Source organism: Phoxinus phoxinus (genome assembly GCF_949152265.1).
Source record: "Phoxinus phoxinus genome assembly, chromosome: 11".
In the NCBI taxonomy this organism is placed as follows: Eukaryota; Metazoa; Chordata; class Actinopteri; order Cypriniformes; family Leuciscidae; genus Phoxinus; species Phoxinus phoxinus.
Window position 1 is genome coordinate 33848080 of NC_136886.1, and position 19862 is coordinate 33867941.

The 19862-nt window shown below is 39.4% G+C and overlaps 1 protein-coding gene across 1 annotated transcript in view; it reads left to right on the forward strand.

Annotated features, from left to right (window-relative positions):
• The first annotated feature begins 5009 nt into the window (after nt 1–5009).
• vstm2lb (V-set and transmembrane domain containing 2 like b) overlaps nt 5010–19862 on the forward strand; it is an 87010-nt gene continuing 72157 nt past the window's right edge. Inside the window, exons 1-2 of the mRNA XM_079628611.1 lie at nt 5010–5155; nt 18829–18995. Of these exons, the coding sequence (XP_079484737.1) occupies nt 5056–5155; nt 18829–18995 (267 nt within the window). The 5' untranslated portion in view covers nt 5010–5055. The remainder of the gene's footprint in view (nt 5156–18828; nt 18996–19862) is intronic.

A 19862-nucleotide genomic window follows, 5' to 3' on the forward strand; every position in this document is an offset into this window, starting at 1 on the left:
CTAACCCCAGGAGATGCAGATATACACTAAGAGCCTAGCACCCTAGCAACTGCCTAGCAACCACCCAGAACACCCTAGCAACCGCCTAGCAACCACCCAGAACACCCTAGCAACTGCCTAGTAACCACCTACAACACCCTAGCAACTGCCTAGCAACCACCCAAAACACCCTAGTAACCACCCAGAACACCCTAGCAACCAACCCAAAACATGAATAAGCCATATCTCAGCAGCAGAACATCGTACAGACATGGTTGTTGGCTCGTATGCAATCATGTACCACACTCTAGCAACCGAGTGGTGAGTTTTGCCACTGCAAGCACCATTCACATTTTCTTCTGGAAATGTACGTTCTAGTTTATTTTTTTTGTCTGGACCAGACAGAATTTTAGGACAGAGTCCTGGTGTTGTTTACCCATAGCGACGGTTGCTATGCGTCGCTGGGTGAGAGACACAATTAACCAAATAAAAAAAGAAAGGAAACAAAGTACAATTATAAAATATCCCACCTAAATTAAGACACGTTTAAGCCTACAGCAAATATGCAGTCCTGTAACTCCTGTAATTATGCCATTTTAATGTAGCCCAACACTATATTAAATTATATATAAAAGTCGTGGTAGCGATTCAGACAAGGGTTTCTGCCCCACAAAAATGTATGGTCACCGCACCAATGATCGTGACAGTCCATGCGACGACTCACGCTACTGCAAAATACACATTTGCAGTACAAAATCAATCGCCTGAAGCAATACTTTCCAGCGCAGGAAAACCGCTGGATGCCTAACCCCCTTTCGTCAAAATCCAAAGATGAGGGATTTGCATTCAAATCTATTGGATGACCCTCTACGGTGCCACGCGACGAAGAGGGGTACCCTCAACGTCGGCTTATGGACGTGAGGGGGAAATGACCAAGCGGCAGTGTGCGACGAATAGGGGTGAGACCGTGTTGTTATGTAACATGTGAAAGAGAAATCAAGATGTGTGTGTCATTCTCAGCCTCTCAAGGGCAATTACAGCGCCACTGAAATACCAGCTGTCATACTCCTGTTGTGGAGGCATAAAAGCAGCACCATTAGGAGAAGACTAGAAATCTGACCTTATAACACACACACACACACACACACACACACTGTACTGTACAGCATCCATGCCATGCACATTTATGCTGGACTCAAGTATTAGCAATAGATTTGATGAATTCTGTGATGTTTTGTAGTTGCTTTGTCTCACTCTCTGTTGGAAAGCTCAGGAGCAACAAAGCAAAATCCGGTTACACCTTATTTTAAGGTGTCATTGTTACAGTGTAATTAAGTACTGAGTAATGTTAAGCAACTACATGTCTTACTATAGGGTTAGGGTAGGATTAGGGTTTGGTTGAGGGTTATTTGCATGTAATTATGCATAATTTACTGTTTTTAAGTACATGTAACATATGTAACAAGGACACTGTAAAATAAAGTGTTACCCAAAATCCCTTTAGCCTCAAATTAGTTCTAGCCTTAATTTGTATAGTAATTCTTATATTTTAATAAAGCAAAGAATGTGTTGTATGGTTCATGGTATGGTTTGTGTTTTCGGCCTATACAGGAAGAATTTCTCACGGGTGTTTTCCCAGTATTTTGAATTAATCATTGCATTGTGTTTTAAATGTACCTTTTCTGTTTTTATAACAGATTTTTTTTTTCTCATAGCTCTCATGATATAGTTATTTTTGTTGGAAATTCAACCCAAAATATATACAACTCAGTCACACTTAATGAGTCTCTATAGCACGCAGTGTGTTTATCGTGCAATTTATACGCGAAAATTAGTTTTTACGTGCATAGGATACGCATTGCATGGATGTGTATTATAGGCCTACGTTTGGTTAGGATTAGTGTGTGGGGTGTGTGTGTATTACACGCAATGAAGTGCGTATCAAATGCACGCGAAAAATACATAAAAAGGTAATGCAGTCATTGCAGTGAATTAAATACTTTACAAATGAAAGGTAATTTATCTCTATGTTGGATTTTTTTTAACACTGCAGGATAAAGAATCTCAACATCATGAGCTACAAAAAACACTATAGGCTACTGCTCTAAAAATGACATCCTCTTACATCCATCAAAATACAAAAACTGGAACGTCAACTTTTCAAAAGATGGTTGAAATGTGCAAAACAAACTTCATCTCAACTTCAGCTCTTCATAAACATCAGTGAAGCGTTTGAAACTGACCAGAGCAGATTTATGAAAGTCAGTTTTTATAATATTTCCTTAAATTACATTACAACATATGCATTCATTTTAATCAGATGGAGTTCTGGAACTGCAGAACAGGAACGACCGTTTCAGTTTTTTACATCTCTTTCTGTCATGTTTGCATCTGCTGTTATTGGCCATTATAGGTCTTGGCATCTCACAGCTGCACTTATGAAAAGACACACATGCTTTCAGGATCAGAGAAGAGGACCGTGTGCCAGTAAAACACCACACCAGCTCCATAACTCAACCTGAAAACCCATCGACTGCAGCTCTGAAACACAGCCAGAGACGATGCATGTGTTTAGTGTGTGTCTGTGCACTCGAGATCAGTGTTCAAGACAATTTTCAAGCAGAAAGCAAAGTTGTGTGCTTGTAATTGAGCTTGTGTGACTGTCTGGATGCAAAGACCATCTCAACATTGCATGGTGTGCAGCAGGGTTATTTTTGGCCACTAAATTTCTGTTAATTAAATAAAGTCAAAATAATATAAAAACTAAATATTAGTTAAAATATATAAACTAAATTGAAACTAAAAAATGTTGCCTTGGCGCTAAAAATAAATTGAAACTAAAACTGAAATTGCTATTTTTTTGTTTCTAGGTTGTTTCCTTCTTAAGCCTGTCAGCAAGAGCTCCTGCCAAAGCATCAGTGTACGCCTGGACCTTTTCATTTAATCACTAACTCATTAACTCAGCCAGCCTGTCTTGCAGGCCAATCAATTATCCTATTGATCAACTAAGTGCTGAGGCCAAAATAAAGCCTCAAACCAGCCGACGCTGCAGCCCACTGCTCATGCAAGGTTCTCGGCTTGAAAGCCAACGGCATCAAGGGCCAATAAAGCAGTCAAAAGATTAGCTTTCCGAAAATCTATATTCTGTATTTGAGCTGCAAGTCATGTTTTCCACAGCTTATATGAAGACAATTGACCTCATTTAATGACACCTTCACGGTTAGCAGCTGCTAAAGTATTGGGCCTGTCCTTCACAGCCAGAGAGACATTTAAATCCACCAGACTGTGTCTGCAATAAAACTCTGCTTTTAAAAGCAAACATCGCTGATTGAAAAGTTCAGAGAGACAGCATGCAATTTTCTAGTGACCTTTAAAGCAACTAAAAACTTGTGGGAACAAAACATTCAACAGACAACTACTGTGTGAATGATTTTATGTATTATTACTATTGAGAGTGCATCTGTGCATGGCTTAAATCATATTTGATACATAAAACAAGACTTTTCGCCTTTTGTGCACTGTTCCTTTCACTTCTATGGTTTTTGTATAGAGTTTGGGATCTGCCGTTACAATACACTGATCTTACCATCTTCATTTACATGTTCAACATCTTCTCCATGTTGGCAAAAGCAAACGTACTCAAGATCAGTCCGGGGTTAAACTCCCCTGGGTTCAGCACCTGATCCTGATCCTGATCCTGATCCTGATCCTGGTCCTGATCCTGATCCTGGTCCTGATCCTGATCCTGATCCTGATCCTGATCCTGATCCTGATCCTGATCCTGGTCCTGGTCCTGGTGTCTGTCAGTGGGTTTGAAATCCAGGCAGATTAACATTTGTGAGGCATACTCAACTATTTTAGCACAGGTTATTCCATTTCCTCCATCCTCACAGCTATCTTTAATATTTATGAACCTGCTAGATATGGTTGGACAGTCTATGAGATTATAAGCAGTCAAAGAAATGGAGGCAAAGACCAGTAGCCTATCAATGTGAAGGCTGCTCAAAAACTGTATGATTCCTTAAGGTGTTTTATAGCCTATATATATATATATATATTATATATATATATATATATATATATATATATATATATATATATATATATATATATATATATATATATATATATATACGAGAGCAATAGCCTGTCAGGAAAGAACATGTTATGCATCTTTAAAAAAAAAAGTTTCTTAGGGTACATTTTTCCTTTGCGTTTTTCACGTACAGAGATGACAACGTTGTCAAAATGATCCTTGTTCTAACATGGATCACAACTAACAAACGACTAAAACGCTGTTCAGTAGTTTTCAATCTAATATGAATTAGATTCATCTAACTGGATGTAAAGTCAAGTTGGGAAGTCATAATCACAACAAGTGCGTTCAAATCTAGATCTTCAGCAAGGGTTTTTTACTCTACATGCTGAATAAAGAATGCACAACAGGTGAGTTTTTGTAAAGGTTTGTTCAACTTTTGATGGTGCCGTACATTGAATCGCCATGCATCGTAGGCTAATTGTACAATCATACTGTGTACATTAATTTCAACAAATTTACTAGCCTAGATCCTGCATCTATTGCATCCGCCATATTGTCTCACTGACATGCCACCTCAGAAACACGGTACCAAAAGAAAGTTGAGTTTCCCACTTAGTTTGCGGTGGTATTCATGTGCGTTCAGCTCTTCATCGTGACTTGAAAGCAGCATTAAGTTGTTTTGTTATTATGAGATTAATAGAAGGCCAGTATAGCCTATAGTCTGACATGCAAGTGCAAATGATGACCATCCTCTGTACAACACTATTAAATGAAAAGTCTACTTAATACTGGGCAATTATTGTAGAAATGTTACTTTGGTTTGCATACACAGAAAGTGACTTTCAATGCACCGGTCTCATCCCTGATAGTGCGCGCAGTTTATATCCCTCCGCCTAATTGATAATTCACCTGACCTCATCACACACACGCGCTCCTCCGCGTGTGTTCCTCCGCGCTCCGGGCACCGACGCGCACTCGACCGACACACGCGCTCAGCTGCCGGTTCACTGGAGATCTGATGAGTGCATAGAGCAGACATGGGCTCGTTTGGAGAGATGCTGTGGATTTTACACTCGGTGGGAATTTATGCCCAAATCAGCGCGAATTTGGCGGTGGACAACCATGTATCTGGAAACGGTAGGCGTGAGGCACGGGGACTAATGAAACGGTATTGAGTGTCGTGGGATGTGTCTCAAATGAGCTGCCCACCTAGACCGCGTTTCTGGGGCATCATGCATGCGTGAACTGATTCAGAATGCAAATATATCCTGTCTGGATAGGCAACTTACTAAGTTTTGAGCTTCTGTTGTTGATTTTATGAAGTGTTTAACATTTATAAGCTTGAAACCATCGTTTTGAAAGTTTCTTATAAACTGCTGATATAAGTTTCTTAATAGGAAAGAAAATATGTTTTATGATAGATGATATTAGCTAACCCAAATTAAAACCGGCCTATGACATAGACGGGGGCAAATTGTATATCACATACATTATTATTGATTAAAAATTCCATTTAGCCTAAATTGACTTTTTCTAGCAGTGCTTTGTTTTATGCACACCTACCTAGGCTATTTAAAGCTGCCTTGAATAAAATATATATTTTTGTAAATCATCTCTAAATCGCATTATTGTCATTTTTGTATGGGAATCAAATTAATAAAACCACTGGCATTCATTAAGATGAGTCAACTACTGTAAATTAAAGTTTGATATGTGCTCTCATGACAGTTATGAGTGTTTTCTGAGACAGTTTCGATTTTTTTCTCAAATGCCAGGTTGCCACATGTTTGAAATGTTATAGATAAGTTATACATCTAGCTATAACAGTTAAAGTTATACATAAAAAAAAAAACATATATAAATTTAGTGTTAAAACCAATGGTTAAATATTTTTGTGTGTTTTCTTACAATTGTAATTGTTTTGTACAATGCATGTTAAAACCTGTTAGCCTTCACCAGAGCGAGGACGCTCTGAAGCGTTTTTTTTTTAAATAGTTCAAAGTTACTATCAGATTTAATGTTATTACCTTGACAAACTATACATCATTAAAAATATATAAGTCTCACGTTTCAGTATTTGACCACTATTGTATTCTGAGAAACTTATAGTGACAGTTATGTCTTAATTTGTGTCAGGATTTATGTAATGAAAAAATGAGTCGATACCTTTAATGTGAATTATGAGCATCAGCGCGTCCATTCATAAAAAAACTCCGGTGGTGTTGTCATGAGAACGCGTGACAAAACAACGTTCCTCAGGGCTTTTGGCTCAAAAATGTGCAGATTTGGAGAAATATTGATATATTCTCATAGGTTTACATCAGATTTCTATAGACAGGAATAATATTTATTGAATTTATATCAAAATGCGTCCATGTAATCATATGCGCGCTGGATACTCTGATGTACTGTGTTTTCAAACCATACAGAAGACTGAGGGCGCCAGAGATACACAGAATAATCCATATACGGATGCACTGCACATGAAGAAGAGCCCTACCATGTGACCTTCCAGGACGTCACTTACATAAACACAGCTAGCTTTCAGAGATCGTTGTAACATGCAGATAAAGATGTTTTGAAGACAATAAACATGATTGCAATGATATTTGATTTACCTGTGTTCTTCGAGCCATGTCAGGTATTTTTATAATAATAGATTATATGTATAATGTAATGCTAATCTATATAGACTTTACAATAGTGCAGAATAACATAAACTCATTTATTTTCTGTCTGATTTTCTTTTCTGAAGCCAAATAAGCTCATAGAAGATTATTTAAAACACTCGACTTGCGTTTTAAATTAAGTTTGGAGCACAAACACGGTTTTAATCTCATAAATTGTCGTGTATTGATGGTGTGCTAAGCTAACATGCTAGCTAGCTCTCTAGTTGCACCTGCCATCTAGCTGTTATTTTTTATGATTTTTTTCTAAATCGGAATGCTTACTGAAATATTTATTTATTTAAGAAAGGCATTTGATACAGTTATAAATGTGAAAGGTGAGAACTATGAAAGAAATTAGGGGGTGAAACGGCGTGAATAGCCAGATCGTTAGCCATTATAATGAAGACATTATAATGCATATTTAGGGCCATAACCCAGGCTGGAGAGGTGTGAATGAGTGCAGGAGAGACTGACACTGAATGGGGCTCGTTTGCACCACAAAAAATAGAGACAATAGACTGAATAGATGCTAATAGATGACAATAAACACAAGTTTGCATTTAAGAGTCAATTCAAAATAAAGTCATTTGAGATGATCTTGAAAAACATTTAACAAAATACAGAGTTTTAGACTTATCACCTTCAAATTTTAAATATAACATGGTCAGACATGTGTCTTTAGCTGGAGTGCATTTCTAGAGTGCTGACGGGCCAACTTCAATTTAATTTTCATGAAGATGTTTCATAAAAATAAATTTCTAATAACTTACACAACTTTGAAGCTATTCATAATTTTTTTTTCATTATGACAATAATTCATTCTACATTTCCAATAAAGTGCCAGGTGTCAGCTTTCAAATGAGATCATGCTTGTGCTTTTAGGACAAAGGGTCAATTAACTGAATCTGTTTTAGGTTCAGAATGCAATTTCTGGGGATTTTTCAAAAATGGCGCTGAAGGCTAACAGGTTAATGAACATTTTTAAAATACAAAATGTAAACAAGCTGGATGAAAGCAACATTGCAAATCTACATCCACATGTTTAACAGTTTATATTTAAATAAAAAGCTTCTATTAATGGCAGGGTCCATGGGCAACATGCACCAACAGAGGAAACGACAAATATTCAACTATATTTTGATCTATAATTTCAATCAGACATAAACAGAATTAAGACCCATTCAAGTCTTTAGTCAAAATGAATCCAAACATAACTGAATTGCAGTCCTGCGAGGATGTAACCAGCTGGACAGAAAATAAAGTGTAAGATATAAGGGTTTTCCATGGTCTTCTTCTCCAAGCCTTCATTGGGAATTCCTCCGACGTTAATGTTGTGACATGATGTCATGATGGGCATTAGCAACACATAATTCCCAGTTTTCCCCCCCGACAGCTAGTGTAATTGACATTGAACTGATGCTTAAAGTCCCCATGAAATCAAATTGACGTTTTTAGCTTTTAGTGGTAATATGTTAGCTACTGTTATCTATAAGCTGTGCTCCAAAACAATGACAAAATTTACATTTAGAAGATAATTAAAAATGTACAGTCTCTCACTCCCACCAATATGGATCAATGATTTTGATGACATCACTCTGCACTTCAACTTCTCATCAGATTTTCTGTCCAATCAAATGCTCTCTAGAATCTGAAGCTCCGCCCCCTACAATATATCAATACACACTGAAGCTGCGGCTGAAATCGGTCACTTGTTCACACATTTACTGTTTTCTACATGGTGAATGGTATATAGTGCACTGTGGCAATGGTTCAGACAGTGTAAATATGCTTTCCATTGGGAGAATGAAGTCTGGTTTCACGTTAGTGTCACACGAACCGCCACAGCTCCGGTCCAGAGACACGACACACAGAGCGGATCATGTGATCGAGTCGCCACAGACCAGAAAACATATCAGACCCGACTGAATTCTGCACAGAATACTATATTTTTAAGCGATATGGAGGAAAAACTGTTTGAGATTAGCAGGAAACTGTGGCTTTAACGACTCAAGCTCAACGGCTCGGGCCGAGCTGTGATATAAACTAAACGCTATTGGTTATTTTAAAAGAGGAGGAGCTGTTTGATGTGTCCCGCCCTGTCTTCCAGTTTCAGTGGAAATTACATCAACACATTGAATAATGCTGTGTGTTATAGGCACTTCAGTGGACCTTAAATTCATGATATATTGGATCAAATCAACTCGGATATATTGAATATTGACAGTACAGTCAGTATTGAACAGACATATTCAATTTCATCACTTGCATAATGACCTCAGGTATTCGAAGAAGAAAAAAATTACAATCATGACATTTTTTTTATGCTGTTCTCAGTTTTCAGTGGTGTAAAAAGAACAGTGGGCAGTCATTTCCTTGCATAGAATTGCATAGAATAGTTTGGCCATCTTTTACAGTCACTCTCAGGTTTTTGTGCTTGCCCTGCTTTGTTCTTCTGTGGTGTGTGATTAACGCTCTGTGATCGCTGTGTATTTTTGAGCTGTTAATCTGTCTTTGATCAATATAAGCGAGAGCGCTGTGAATGAGCGGATTATTGATCGGCTAATGGCCTTGAATCTCTCAGGTTAGATTACCAGCCTCTCCACTGGGAGTCAATTAAAAGTTAAAGTTAGTCCAGAAATCTGTGCGCTCTTGTGTTTCAGTGAAGTGCACAAGTGAACGATCTGATAAGTTCTGTGAAAATTCACTCTCGTGTTCTGCTGTAAGGAAGTAACCGTAGCAAAACATCACAGAATTCATCAAATCTTGATCTTACTTACTTCCTTCAAAAAATATTTTCTGTATGATTATGTCATTTTGAAACGGGCTTTTGTTAGTTACAGTTAATAGATTTTCCATTGTGTTAGCCTTATGTAAAGCTTTAATGAGTTATATTGAAAAACATAAGTTGACTAACAATTCGACTATTTTAATTAGTGAAAGAAAAAAATGAAGACACAGCTGATATATATCTGAATAAATTGTCAGTTTATCATTGCAGAAGTTAGTGCAGCACTCAGACAAACATCAACAAATGTTCTTAATTGGAATATTCAATAAAAACTAATATCATTTCCATTTTAAAGCCGGTAAATTGAAACATGGGAGCATTTGCTGCACAGAATTTGCCATATCATGGTCAGCCGTGATGCGTCTCCATTTCTCAGGTCAGCGTGAGCTGGTTTAATAATGACCACAGGGGGTTTTGTGCCCTATGCTGTCTGTCTTCATCTGTGACCTCCATGGTCTTCCTCCAGCTGAGATTAAACCAATGAACCCTTTGTTGAGGCGAGGGAACAGATATCATGCTGGCGTCTGCAACTTTCTTATTTGTCGTTTATTATTTCTTTTTCTTTGCCTTCCTACACTCACTTCTGCCATTCAGTGGTACACCTTTTGGGAGTTGCCGTAGTAGGTAATGCTTACTTCTCTGGAGGTAGAGAGATCTATTGTAACATTGCATGTCATTTATTGCATGCCATTCATTCAGCTGAACTTGGTTTATTGTCTATCCCTCGTTTCTGGTTGTCTACAGTAACTGTAGGTGGACATTTAGCGTTAATGCTCCTAAATTATGCAATTCACTCCCCTTTAACCCTTTGGGGTCGGCAAACGCGCCGGCGCCGCCCAAAAACATCTTAGACCCCAGAGGGTTAATCTGTGGTTACATTCAAGACTCAGATAAAAACACATCTATTTAACATGTATTTTGGATAATGTAAGTGACTATATGTATCCTTATGTGACTGTGATGTGTGTGCGGGTGTGTGAATATATTGTAATGTACAACAATATAAAGCGACCTTGTGCTATGGAAAGGCGCTATAAAACAAAACTACTTCTTCTTCATCAGTGCAGTAAAAGCCCTGACGGCTAAAATTAGTTTTTTTTTTAAGCTGGCTGTATCTGAAATCTGAAAAACATCACCATAGATAGGACGGCAACAATGCACGTCAGAATCCAAAGTTTAAATATGCCTTAGTCGCCCGGTTTTGAAGCTTAGTAGGTGCCTTCATGCAATCGCTGCCTATTAAGTCATTGACAGACTGGTCAGCAAGGCTGCTAGGTTTCAGACACAGCCCATATTACAGTTTTTCTCAGTCGCTTTGGTGCATTTCTCACATCACTATTTACATTTGCACAACAGTTAGTTCAACCTCCACAACATTTAGTCATTTGTGCACATCATAGTAGCCGTTTCTCATTCCTTCGAACAAATTGCAAATGCTTTTGGACATGCATCAATTGCTTTCATACAACTCTCTGCTGTTTATAACATTATCATTTGCTTATGTCATGTCAGTCAAAATTAACTATACTTGTGAATGCTGAATAGTCATTCCATATAAAACTAATAGTCCTCCTTTCATTGCTTGAGTCATTACATACAAAAATGTTGAACTAGTTGTCAAAATCTGTCAAGCAAATTTTACAAAAAACATTTAATCTTTTTTTTTCTGAAAATGTCTCCTAAATTGAACAATTTATCTTAGGTGAATCTCAACTTTCACTGATGCGAAGGGGTGTGTGAAGCATTACTGTAGTTGCAACCAATGATAAGCCACTTCTCTACAATCACTGTCAGAGCTGAATCCCATAAACCCCCACTTTACGTACAAGCATATATGAACCAGGACATAGTACCATTTCTACAATACTGTGACACAGAAATGGAAGGCCAGCCGTGTGGAAGAGGGGTGAGGGTGAGGGTGAGGGTGAGGGTGCGGGTGAGGGTGCAGGAAGGGGAATGGGGAAGGGGAAGGGGAAGGGGAAGGGGAAGGGGAAGGGGAAGAAGAGGCCAAGTACATAGGCGGATCCCTGATGAAATCAGGGCTACAATTGTGGATCATGTTGTCAATCACGGCCTCACAACGGCTGAGGCTGGTCGAAGGGTGCAGCCAAATGTTGGGAGAACCACTGTAAATTCAATTATTCAAACATTTCGTCGGGAGAACAGGTGTGTATAAATGGCATTTCCCCAGTCTTGCTCCATACAACACACAACATCTGCTGACTTTGTTAGACACTCTTTACAGGGACATAATCCCTGAGACTGAGAGGGGTCTAACTGGAGACCATCTGAGCAAGCATGTTGTTGTTTTGGATTGCATTGCAAGAGATGATGTTCGCTGTGATGCAGATGAAATTATGTGGCCAGACAGAGAGGAACGTCTGGATGTGCATGAATGATTACAGTACTATGTATGTTGTATGTTCAGTTCCAATATGTACTGCAGTATTGTTTCCAGTTGTGCACAGCTCTACCCAAAGGGAGTTTATGTTTGTTGTAAATAAGGGTGTATTTTTTCTTTTGCACAATGCTGTGAACAAATTAGAATTGCAAAGAGCATATGCAGTAAAAATGTGAAACATTCAGTGTCTTGTAGTTACCTCACTAAATACAGTAATGTGTAACTTTACTGTATTTTTCAAATGGCTGTGCAAATAGTATATAGTGCCGTCTTGAGCATTTTCAGGTAGTGTCACCAATATCTGACTTTTTTGCATTGGAAAACATTTACAGAGTAAACTGTCATAATGAAAACATGACAAAGCCATTTGACTATCTTGTTCATAAGCAATGGTGTCAAGACTTTTCATCTTGATGACACTGACACTTTCATTGACATGAATACTTGCTTTTGAGGAATGAGCTAAACATTTTGAGCAAGTGACACGCTTTTGCAGGTTATCAACTAGGTTTTGCAGTTTGCACTAATTGTTTTGAGAACTGCATGAACTGTTGTGCAAATGTAAATAGTGATGTGAGAAATGCACCAAAGCAACTGAGAAAAACTGTAATAGTTTTACTCCACGGTAATGCTGATTGGTCAATACAGTGTTCCTGTCATCCTAAAATACACATTATTCTAACAGCTACTGTGAATACAGGCACTCTTCTGCAGTCTTTAACTGTGACTGCTCACTCAATATTGCAAGACCTCTTGTACCTTATTTCTTAATTGATCAAAAACGGTAAGAAATAAAGCACGCACAAATAAAAAGCATTCAGCCTTTGGGTTAGAGAGCAATTATGTATTTAACGCAGAACAATGTAGCCTGTAATATTAGAGTGAAAAGATTATTAATTTCACTGAATTAATAAAAAATAATACAATTATTGAATGCGTAATTAACTTGATTTGATTGCACAAGCATGCAATTAAACACATTATATTACGTTAGTGCATTTCCATTGAAAAACGTCACCATGAAGAACAAGGAGCATTCCGAGCAGATCCGAGGCAATATTCATGGAAAATGTATACTGGATGATTTTTAAAGCATTAGCATCACCAATCCAGCTAATATAGCATGCAAAGCATCATGGTTAAGCTTCTCTGCTGGAAACCTCTTAACAATTGAAAGAAAAACTAAAAGCAAAGAATGAAAAGAAAACATTCTACAATCCTCAAAAGAAAGCGACAGTGAAGCGGCTTAAAACAGACAATTATCCCGACACTGGACAATGGATTTCTTTCTAGTGTACAGTTGAAAGTCGAAAAATTGTGCAAAAGTTCATTTATTTCAGTAATTCAACTTAAAAGGTGAAAGTAATATATTATATAGACTCATTACATGCAAAGTGAGATATTTCAAGCCTTTATTTGTTATAATTTTGATGATTATGGCTTACAGCTTATGAAACCCCAAATTCAAAATTAGAATATTGTGAAAAGGTTTTCATAAGCTGTAAGCCATAATCATCAAAATTATAACAAATAAAGGCTTGAAATATCTCACTTTGCATGTAATGAGTCTATATAATATATTACTTTCAACTTTTAAGTTGAATTACTGAAATAAATGAACTTTTGGACCATATTCAAATTTTTCGAGTTTCACCTGTACACTTTATATTACTATGTGAAGCTATACTGTGCGTTTAAAACAGAATGACATTAGTACACTACGATGTTGTCGCATGACATCAGTAGTCTTGGTCGAGCAGCATTTCAAGAGTGCTGTAAAACAGCAGTTATCATTCTGCATTTTACATTGACTTTTTCTGCAGGTTATGGCGACAAATGACAGTCTTTATGAGTGAGTCAATCGAATCATTCATTCAACTGATTTGTTCAAAAACAGTGATTCATTCAGGAGGAAACAAGTGACTATTATGAATGAGTCATTGAATCATTTACTCAACAGGAATATTTTTGGTGGAGCAAAAACAAATTTCTGTAACTGCAACATTGTGTTTAAGATGTTATTATGAACTTCTTGTTTATTGAATGGTTATATAAAAGCAATTTCACATTTGCAAGCATGTTGTTTTTCCTCTTGCTCAACTTAAACATTTTTAAAATATCGTGCTATATTTGAACACATACTATTTTTTATTAATCCAGGAAAAAGTTAGGCCTACCTTGTATTTTTTACTATAATTGTGACCATGTTTGGCTGGATTGCCCTCGAGTGCCTCGAGAGGGCGCTTCACCCCTGCACTTCATTCCCTTGGACTGTTCACGCACACACTCTGGACTAATTTCTCACATCTGTTGCCACTGATCACCCTCTCACCTGCATCTAGTTTCACTCACAGCTCCACACACATTTATACCTCACTCTCACTATTACACTTTGTGAAGTCTTGTTTTGCCACGTTGCATGTTTTCCTCGTGTTTCCTTGTTTCATGTCAGTGTTTTGTTACCTGTTGAAATAAAGCTCTGCGAATGGATCCGACTGCCTCTACTCCTTCACGACAGAAGACTTCACCAACACAGGATCCAGCAGACTTCCAGAGTCTTGCTTCCGAGGTTCGTTCCCGGGCATCTGTGTTGGTCACACACCAACAACAGCTCGTCAAGTTGACGAATCTCACGGAGGAACTAGTGAGGTCTGTTCATACCCTCACTCAACAGAGCGCGGCCGCTAATGAAGCGCAAGCCCCAGCTACACATGCGCCTGTCACATCAAGCGTGAGTACGGCTTCAAGCAAACCAAAATTACCCTTCCCTGTGAAGTTTGATGGCTCACCTGTGGCATGTGAGGGATTTCTTCGGCAGTGCATCTTGTATATGCATCGTCAGCCCCAGGTTTTCACCTCGGATTACGATCGTGTTTCCTTCATCTGCTCTCTGCTCACTGGAAAGGCTCTGGAGTGGGCAGGCGAGCTCTGGGGACCAGGTCGTATGTCGCTCCCTTCTTATGCTGTGTTTTTCGCTCTATTCAGAGAGGCTTTTAAACTCCCCGCAGGAGAGGAGGATCCCGAGGAACTGCTCTCGTCCCTGCGCCGGGGAGGTTCGTATGCGGCGGATTTCTCTCATTCATTCCGCACGCCACTAAAGCCTCATCTCGCTAAACTGTTCGATCCTCCCTTGATAACCGTCAGAGGGGCTTTCAAGTGGACCGGTTCTGCCAAACCCATTCAGCGTGTTGGACCCCTCGAGCCCGGACTCCACACGGGTCCTGTTGAGGTTGTTAATCCAGAGATAGCGGAGGTTTCGTCAGCCAAACCGGAGTTTGAGCGCGTGCCAGCCGAGTCAAATGAGTCAAGTGCTTCCAGTGAGTCAAGTGCTTCCAGTGAGTCAAGTGCTTCCAGTGAGTCAAGTGCTTCCAGTGAGTCAAGTGCTTCCAGTGAGTCAAGTGCTTCCAGTGAGTCAAGTGCTTCCAGTGAGTCAAGTGCTTCCAGTGAGTCAAGTGCTTCCAGTGAGTCAAGTGCTTCCAGTGAGTCAAGTGCTTCCAGTGAGTCAAGTGCTTCCAGTGAGTCAAGTGCTTCCAGTGAGTCAAGTGCTTCCAGTGAGTCAAGTGCTTCCAGTGAGTCAAGTGCTTCCAGTGAGTCAAGTGCTTCCAGTGAGTCAAGCCCAGTGAAGCGCCGTCGCAGAAGGAGAAGGAGGACTCGTTGGGCTCGCCAGGCTCCGGAGGGCGTTCCCAGGCGCCTCGCCTCGCCGGCCCCGCCTCTGCGCCTCGCCCTGCCGGCCCCGCCTCTGCGCCTCGCCCTGCCGGCCCCGCCTCTGCGCCTCGCCCTGCCGGCCCCGCCTCTCAAGCTTCGGGAGCCTTTTGCTCTTGATTTCCCCAAGTATTTTTGGGGGGGGGGGCAGGAGGTACCCTGTGAAGGTCATGGAGGCGGCGCCTACATGGCCGCTGTCACGTCCTGCTCCGCCCTGGCCGCCGTCACATCCTGCTCCGCCCTGGCCGGCGTCACGTCCTGCTCCGCCCTGGCCGCCGTCACGTCCTGCTCCGCCCTGGCCGCCGTCACGTCCTGCTCCGCCCTGGCCGCCGTCACGTCCTGCTCCGCCCTGGTCACCCACGCTCCATGGCCCAGGCCCGCCTTGCCTGTGTCCTGGTCCCGTTCCCCTGCACGGGCCTGGCCCTCCGTCCCTCCCCCAGGATAGTCTTCACTCTGCCCCCCGCCTGGATCTTATTTTGGAGCGTCTGGTAGCCGCTCCTTAAAGGGGGGGTTATGTGACCATGTTTGGCTGGATTGCCCTCGAGTGCCTCGAGAGGGCGCTTCACCCCTGCACTTCATTCCCTTGGACTGTTCACGCACACACTCTGGACTAATTTCTCACATCTGTTGCCACTGATCACCCTCTCACCTGCATCTAGTTTCACTCACAGCTCCACACACATTTATACCTCACTCTCACTATTACACTTTGTGAAGTCTTGTTTTGCCACGTTGCATGTTTTCCTCGTGTTTCCTTGTTTCATGTCAGTGTTTTGTTACCTGTTGAAATAAAGCTCTGCGAATGGATCCGACTGCCTCTACTCCTTCACGACAATAATAATAATAATAATACTTATAATAATTTTATTTGAATATAGTTTGTTAAAGTTAGATTCTTAAGGCAAGAGTAAAAAATACAAAATATTATACATAATGTACAGTACAAAAAAATACAACTTTTATTATGTAAAAATAAATAGTTTATAAGGGATAAAACCAATCAAATACAGCTGTTATAAATTGAAAATGTTTTTGCTGAATGCAAAAGAGCTTCCGAAGTTCTCCGGTTGTGTTTTAGGTCGTTTATGTATTTCACAAATAAAGAAAATGTGAATTTACGTTTATGCATATGACGCTTTTATCTTAGAGGAACATATAAGCAATTTGTCACAGAGCCAAAAATATTTGTTGTATACTTTGCCAGGTTTGTTATAAATCTAGATTAGGGAACGACTGAAGCTATAGCGGAGCAGAGAAGAAAAAGAAAAGAAAAAATTAATTTGCATTGGAAATTCATAAATGCCAACCAAAGAAGATCAATCAAAGAAGCAGTGTGAAGATGAAGACGGTAACTTCTGCCACTGGTGATCCTGTGAGTGCTCTGGGTCATGATTCAGCATTTTCAATCCAGATCTGTTAAATATGAGTGTTAACACCGGCCAGATTATCTCTCGGACAGTAACGCTGCACCGTCTAATAACCTTTATACCAACCGGACAGAGACTGCATATTAATGACTAGAGAAACTGTCTTTCTCTCTCCAAACAAAGACAACAGATGATCACACTGTACATGCTCATTACAGAGACAAAGAGCAGAAATCGGGGAGTAATTACAAAGATGTTGACCGTGTGTGTGTGTGTGTTATTAATGTTGCACGGACTGAAAATGCTGGCATTGCCACAGTGTGATATCTTGATGTTTGTTGAGTGCAATAGTTTCAGATCGCTGCTAAATTACCAGGATATCAAAGATCTTCAACGTTTTTTTTTTTATGCCAGACAAATATAGTGAAGAACGTCCACTAGCATAAGCAATTATGCCTAAACCGTGATGCATGAAAGTAGTTTTACTCACAAATAATTCATATGGGAAAAATGTCTTGAAATAAATGCTGTGCACAACATCTTGGGGTTTGCATGAGGCTGATATTTAAAGGATAATTCCGGTATTTAACACCTTGAGTCTATATTGTAGTTTGTTTTGGATGAACAAGAGTGGTGGACAAAAATTTTTTGACAATGGTTCCTCTCTCGAATTTTTGACTATAAAATAATTGGCCATGGACCCATTTAACATTGGAGTCAATGGGCATGTCCAAAAATGTAATTAAAACAACCTTTAACATTAGTTTTCAAAACTGTGCAACTCACCGAGTGATTAGTGGTGTTAGTTGATGTTCCAGAAACAAAAAGTGTTGCGAAATACAGTTTCTGTCGTGTTTTATTCGTCATTTTGTAAATGGGCATGTCCGAAAATGTCATTAAAACAGCCAATAATGTTCGTTTACAAAACTGTTAAACTCACCGAGTGGTTAGTGGTGTTCGTTGATGATTATAAACAATATATCGTCGCATTATATGATTCCAATCCGTTTATTTTGCTATAGTGGAACTATTTTTTCAGACACTTCACAACCGTGTAACTTCCGCTCAATATTTGAATCTGAAGCGTTAGCACACTCCCGACCACTTCCGTTTCCATTTATATTAACGAGCACTCAGTCCTTCAACAGAATTCAATGGGATTTTACAAAATGACGAATAAAACACGACAGAAACTGTATTTCGCAACACTTTTTGTTTCTGGAACATCAACTAACATCACTAATCACTCGGTGAGTTGCACAGTTTTGAAAACTAATGTTAAAGGTTGTTTTAATGACATTTTCGGACATGCCCATTGACTCCAATGTTAAATGGGTCCATGGACAATTCTTTTATAGTCAAAAACTCGAGAGAGGGACCATTGTCAAAAAAATGTTGTCCACCACTCTTGTTCATCCAAAACAAACTACAATATAGACTCAAGGTGTTAAATACCGGAATTATCCTTTAATAATATAATTGTCTGTGATCGTTATTCCTTAATTATTTCTTCCAAAAACGTACCTTTACATACAATTCACTGCAGTTTACATCTTTCATTGCCTTTTCAGACAAAGTATGATTATCCTTTGACCTTTTTGAGTCCCTTTAGGCCGTCAGACCGTGTGTGTGAGTGTGTGAGTTTTATACTAATTAATTAATTATAGGCTATTGTTTGTGCTCAAATGTATCTGCTTAATTATCTCCAGTCCTGTTTGCAATAATTTTTCTTGAGCATTGGACTGTCAGACCTCCAAACACACACACACACACACACACACACACGACTGAAAGTATCTGTGTGTAGAGATTGGCAGAACCAGTATGATTATATCTATAGAGAGCAGGATGACTAATACTAGTTTGAATGTGTTTCTCTTCAGCTCTTTTCACCGAGGTTCCTCGTGACGTGGTGTCTCGGGCTGGAGATGATGTGGAGATGTCGTGCTCCTTCAGAGGATCTTCCTCATCCTCCTCCTCACTGGAGATCCAGTGGTGGTACACCAGACACAGCCGAGACTGGGCGGAGCCACACGCAGCCACAACCAATCAGGAAAGCCGCAAACTCGCCTTTGATTTGAATGTTTTTACGTTGTTTTCATCTATTAAAGATGAATTAAAGATGAAAGTGTGCAATAGGGTCAAGTTTAGTTTAGCTAATTTTAGATATATTAGAAATGTACTTACTTTTAATGCTGCCAAATTATTTATGGACGCCATGATTATGTCACATCTAACATATTGTCTGAGGACAAACCAACAGCACATCACTAAAGTCATTAGCAACTCTTTATAAAACAAAAGTTTTGGACCAGAAGCCTAACAGTTCACCTCATTGTTTTATTCTTAATAACCATAAACTGTTAAGCTGGGAAGATGTAATCAAATACAAAAACATCTGTCTGATCTACAAACTTTTGCATAATACTGCTCCTGCTTCTTTGAATTCACTCATAATTCAACGTAATAATAGCAGTCAAAATACTAGAAGCACCACACGAGGGGACCTTATTATCCCATTTAGAAAAAGCACATTTGGTCAATTATCATTTTCTGTTACAGCAATACACAACTGGAATTCATTGCCCATCACGATCAAAGACATACATACGTATTCTTCCTTTACTATACACCTTAAAAACTGGCTGTCCGACAATTATAACTGCACACATTAATCTGATAGTTGCGATGTGTATTCGATGTGACATGGTCATGCTGCTGCTATTTGATTTCTACTGCTTGCCTCAATGTTATGTCCTGTATGTGCTTCAATGTGGTCTCTGTGTGATTATTTTTTGTGCCGATTTGTACTGTTTTAATGCATGAACTGCTTTTATGTCTTTGCAATTTGTGCTTGCTTGTTTGTGCTTGCCTCAATTGTGTGCCACATGTTTGTATGTCTTACTCCCTTTTGCTT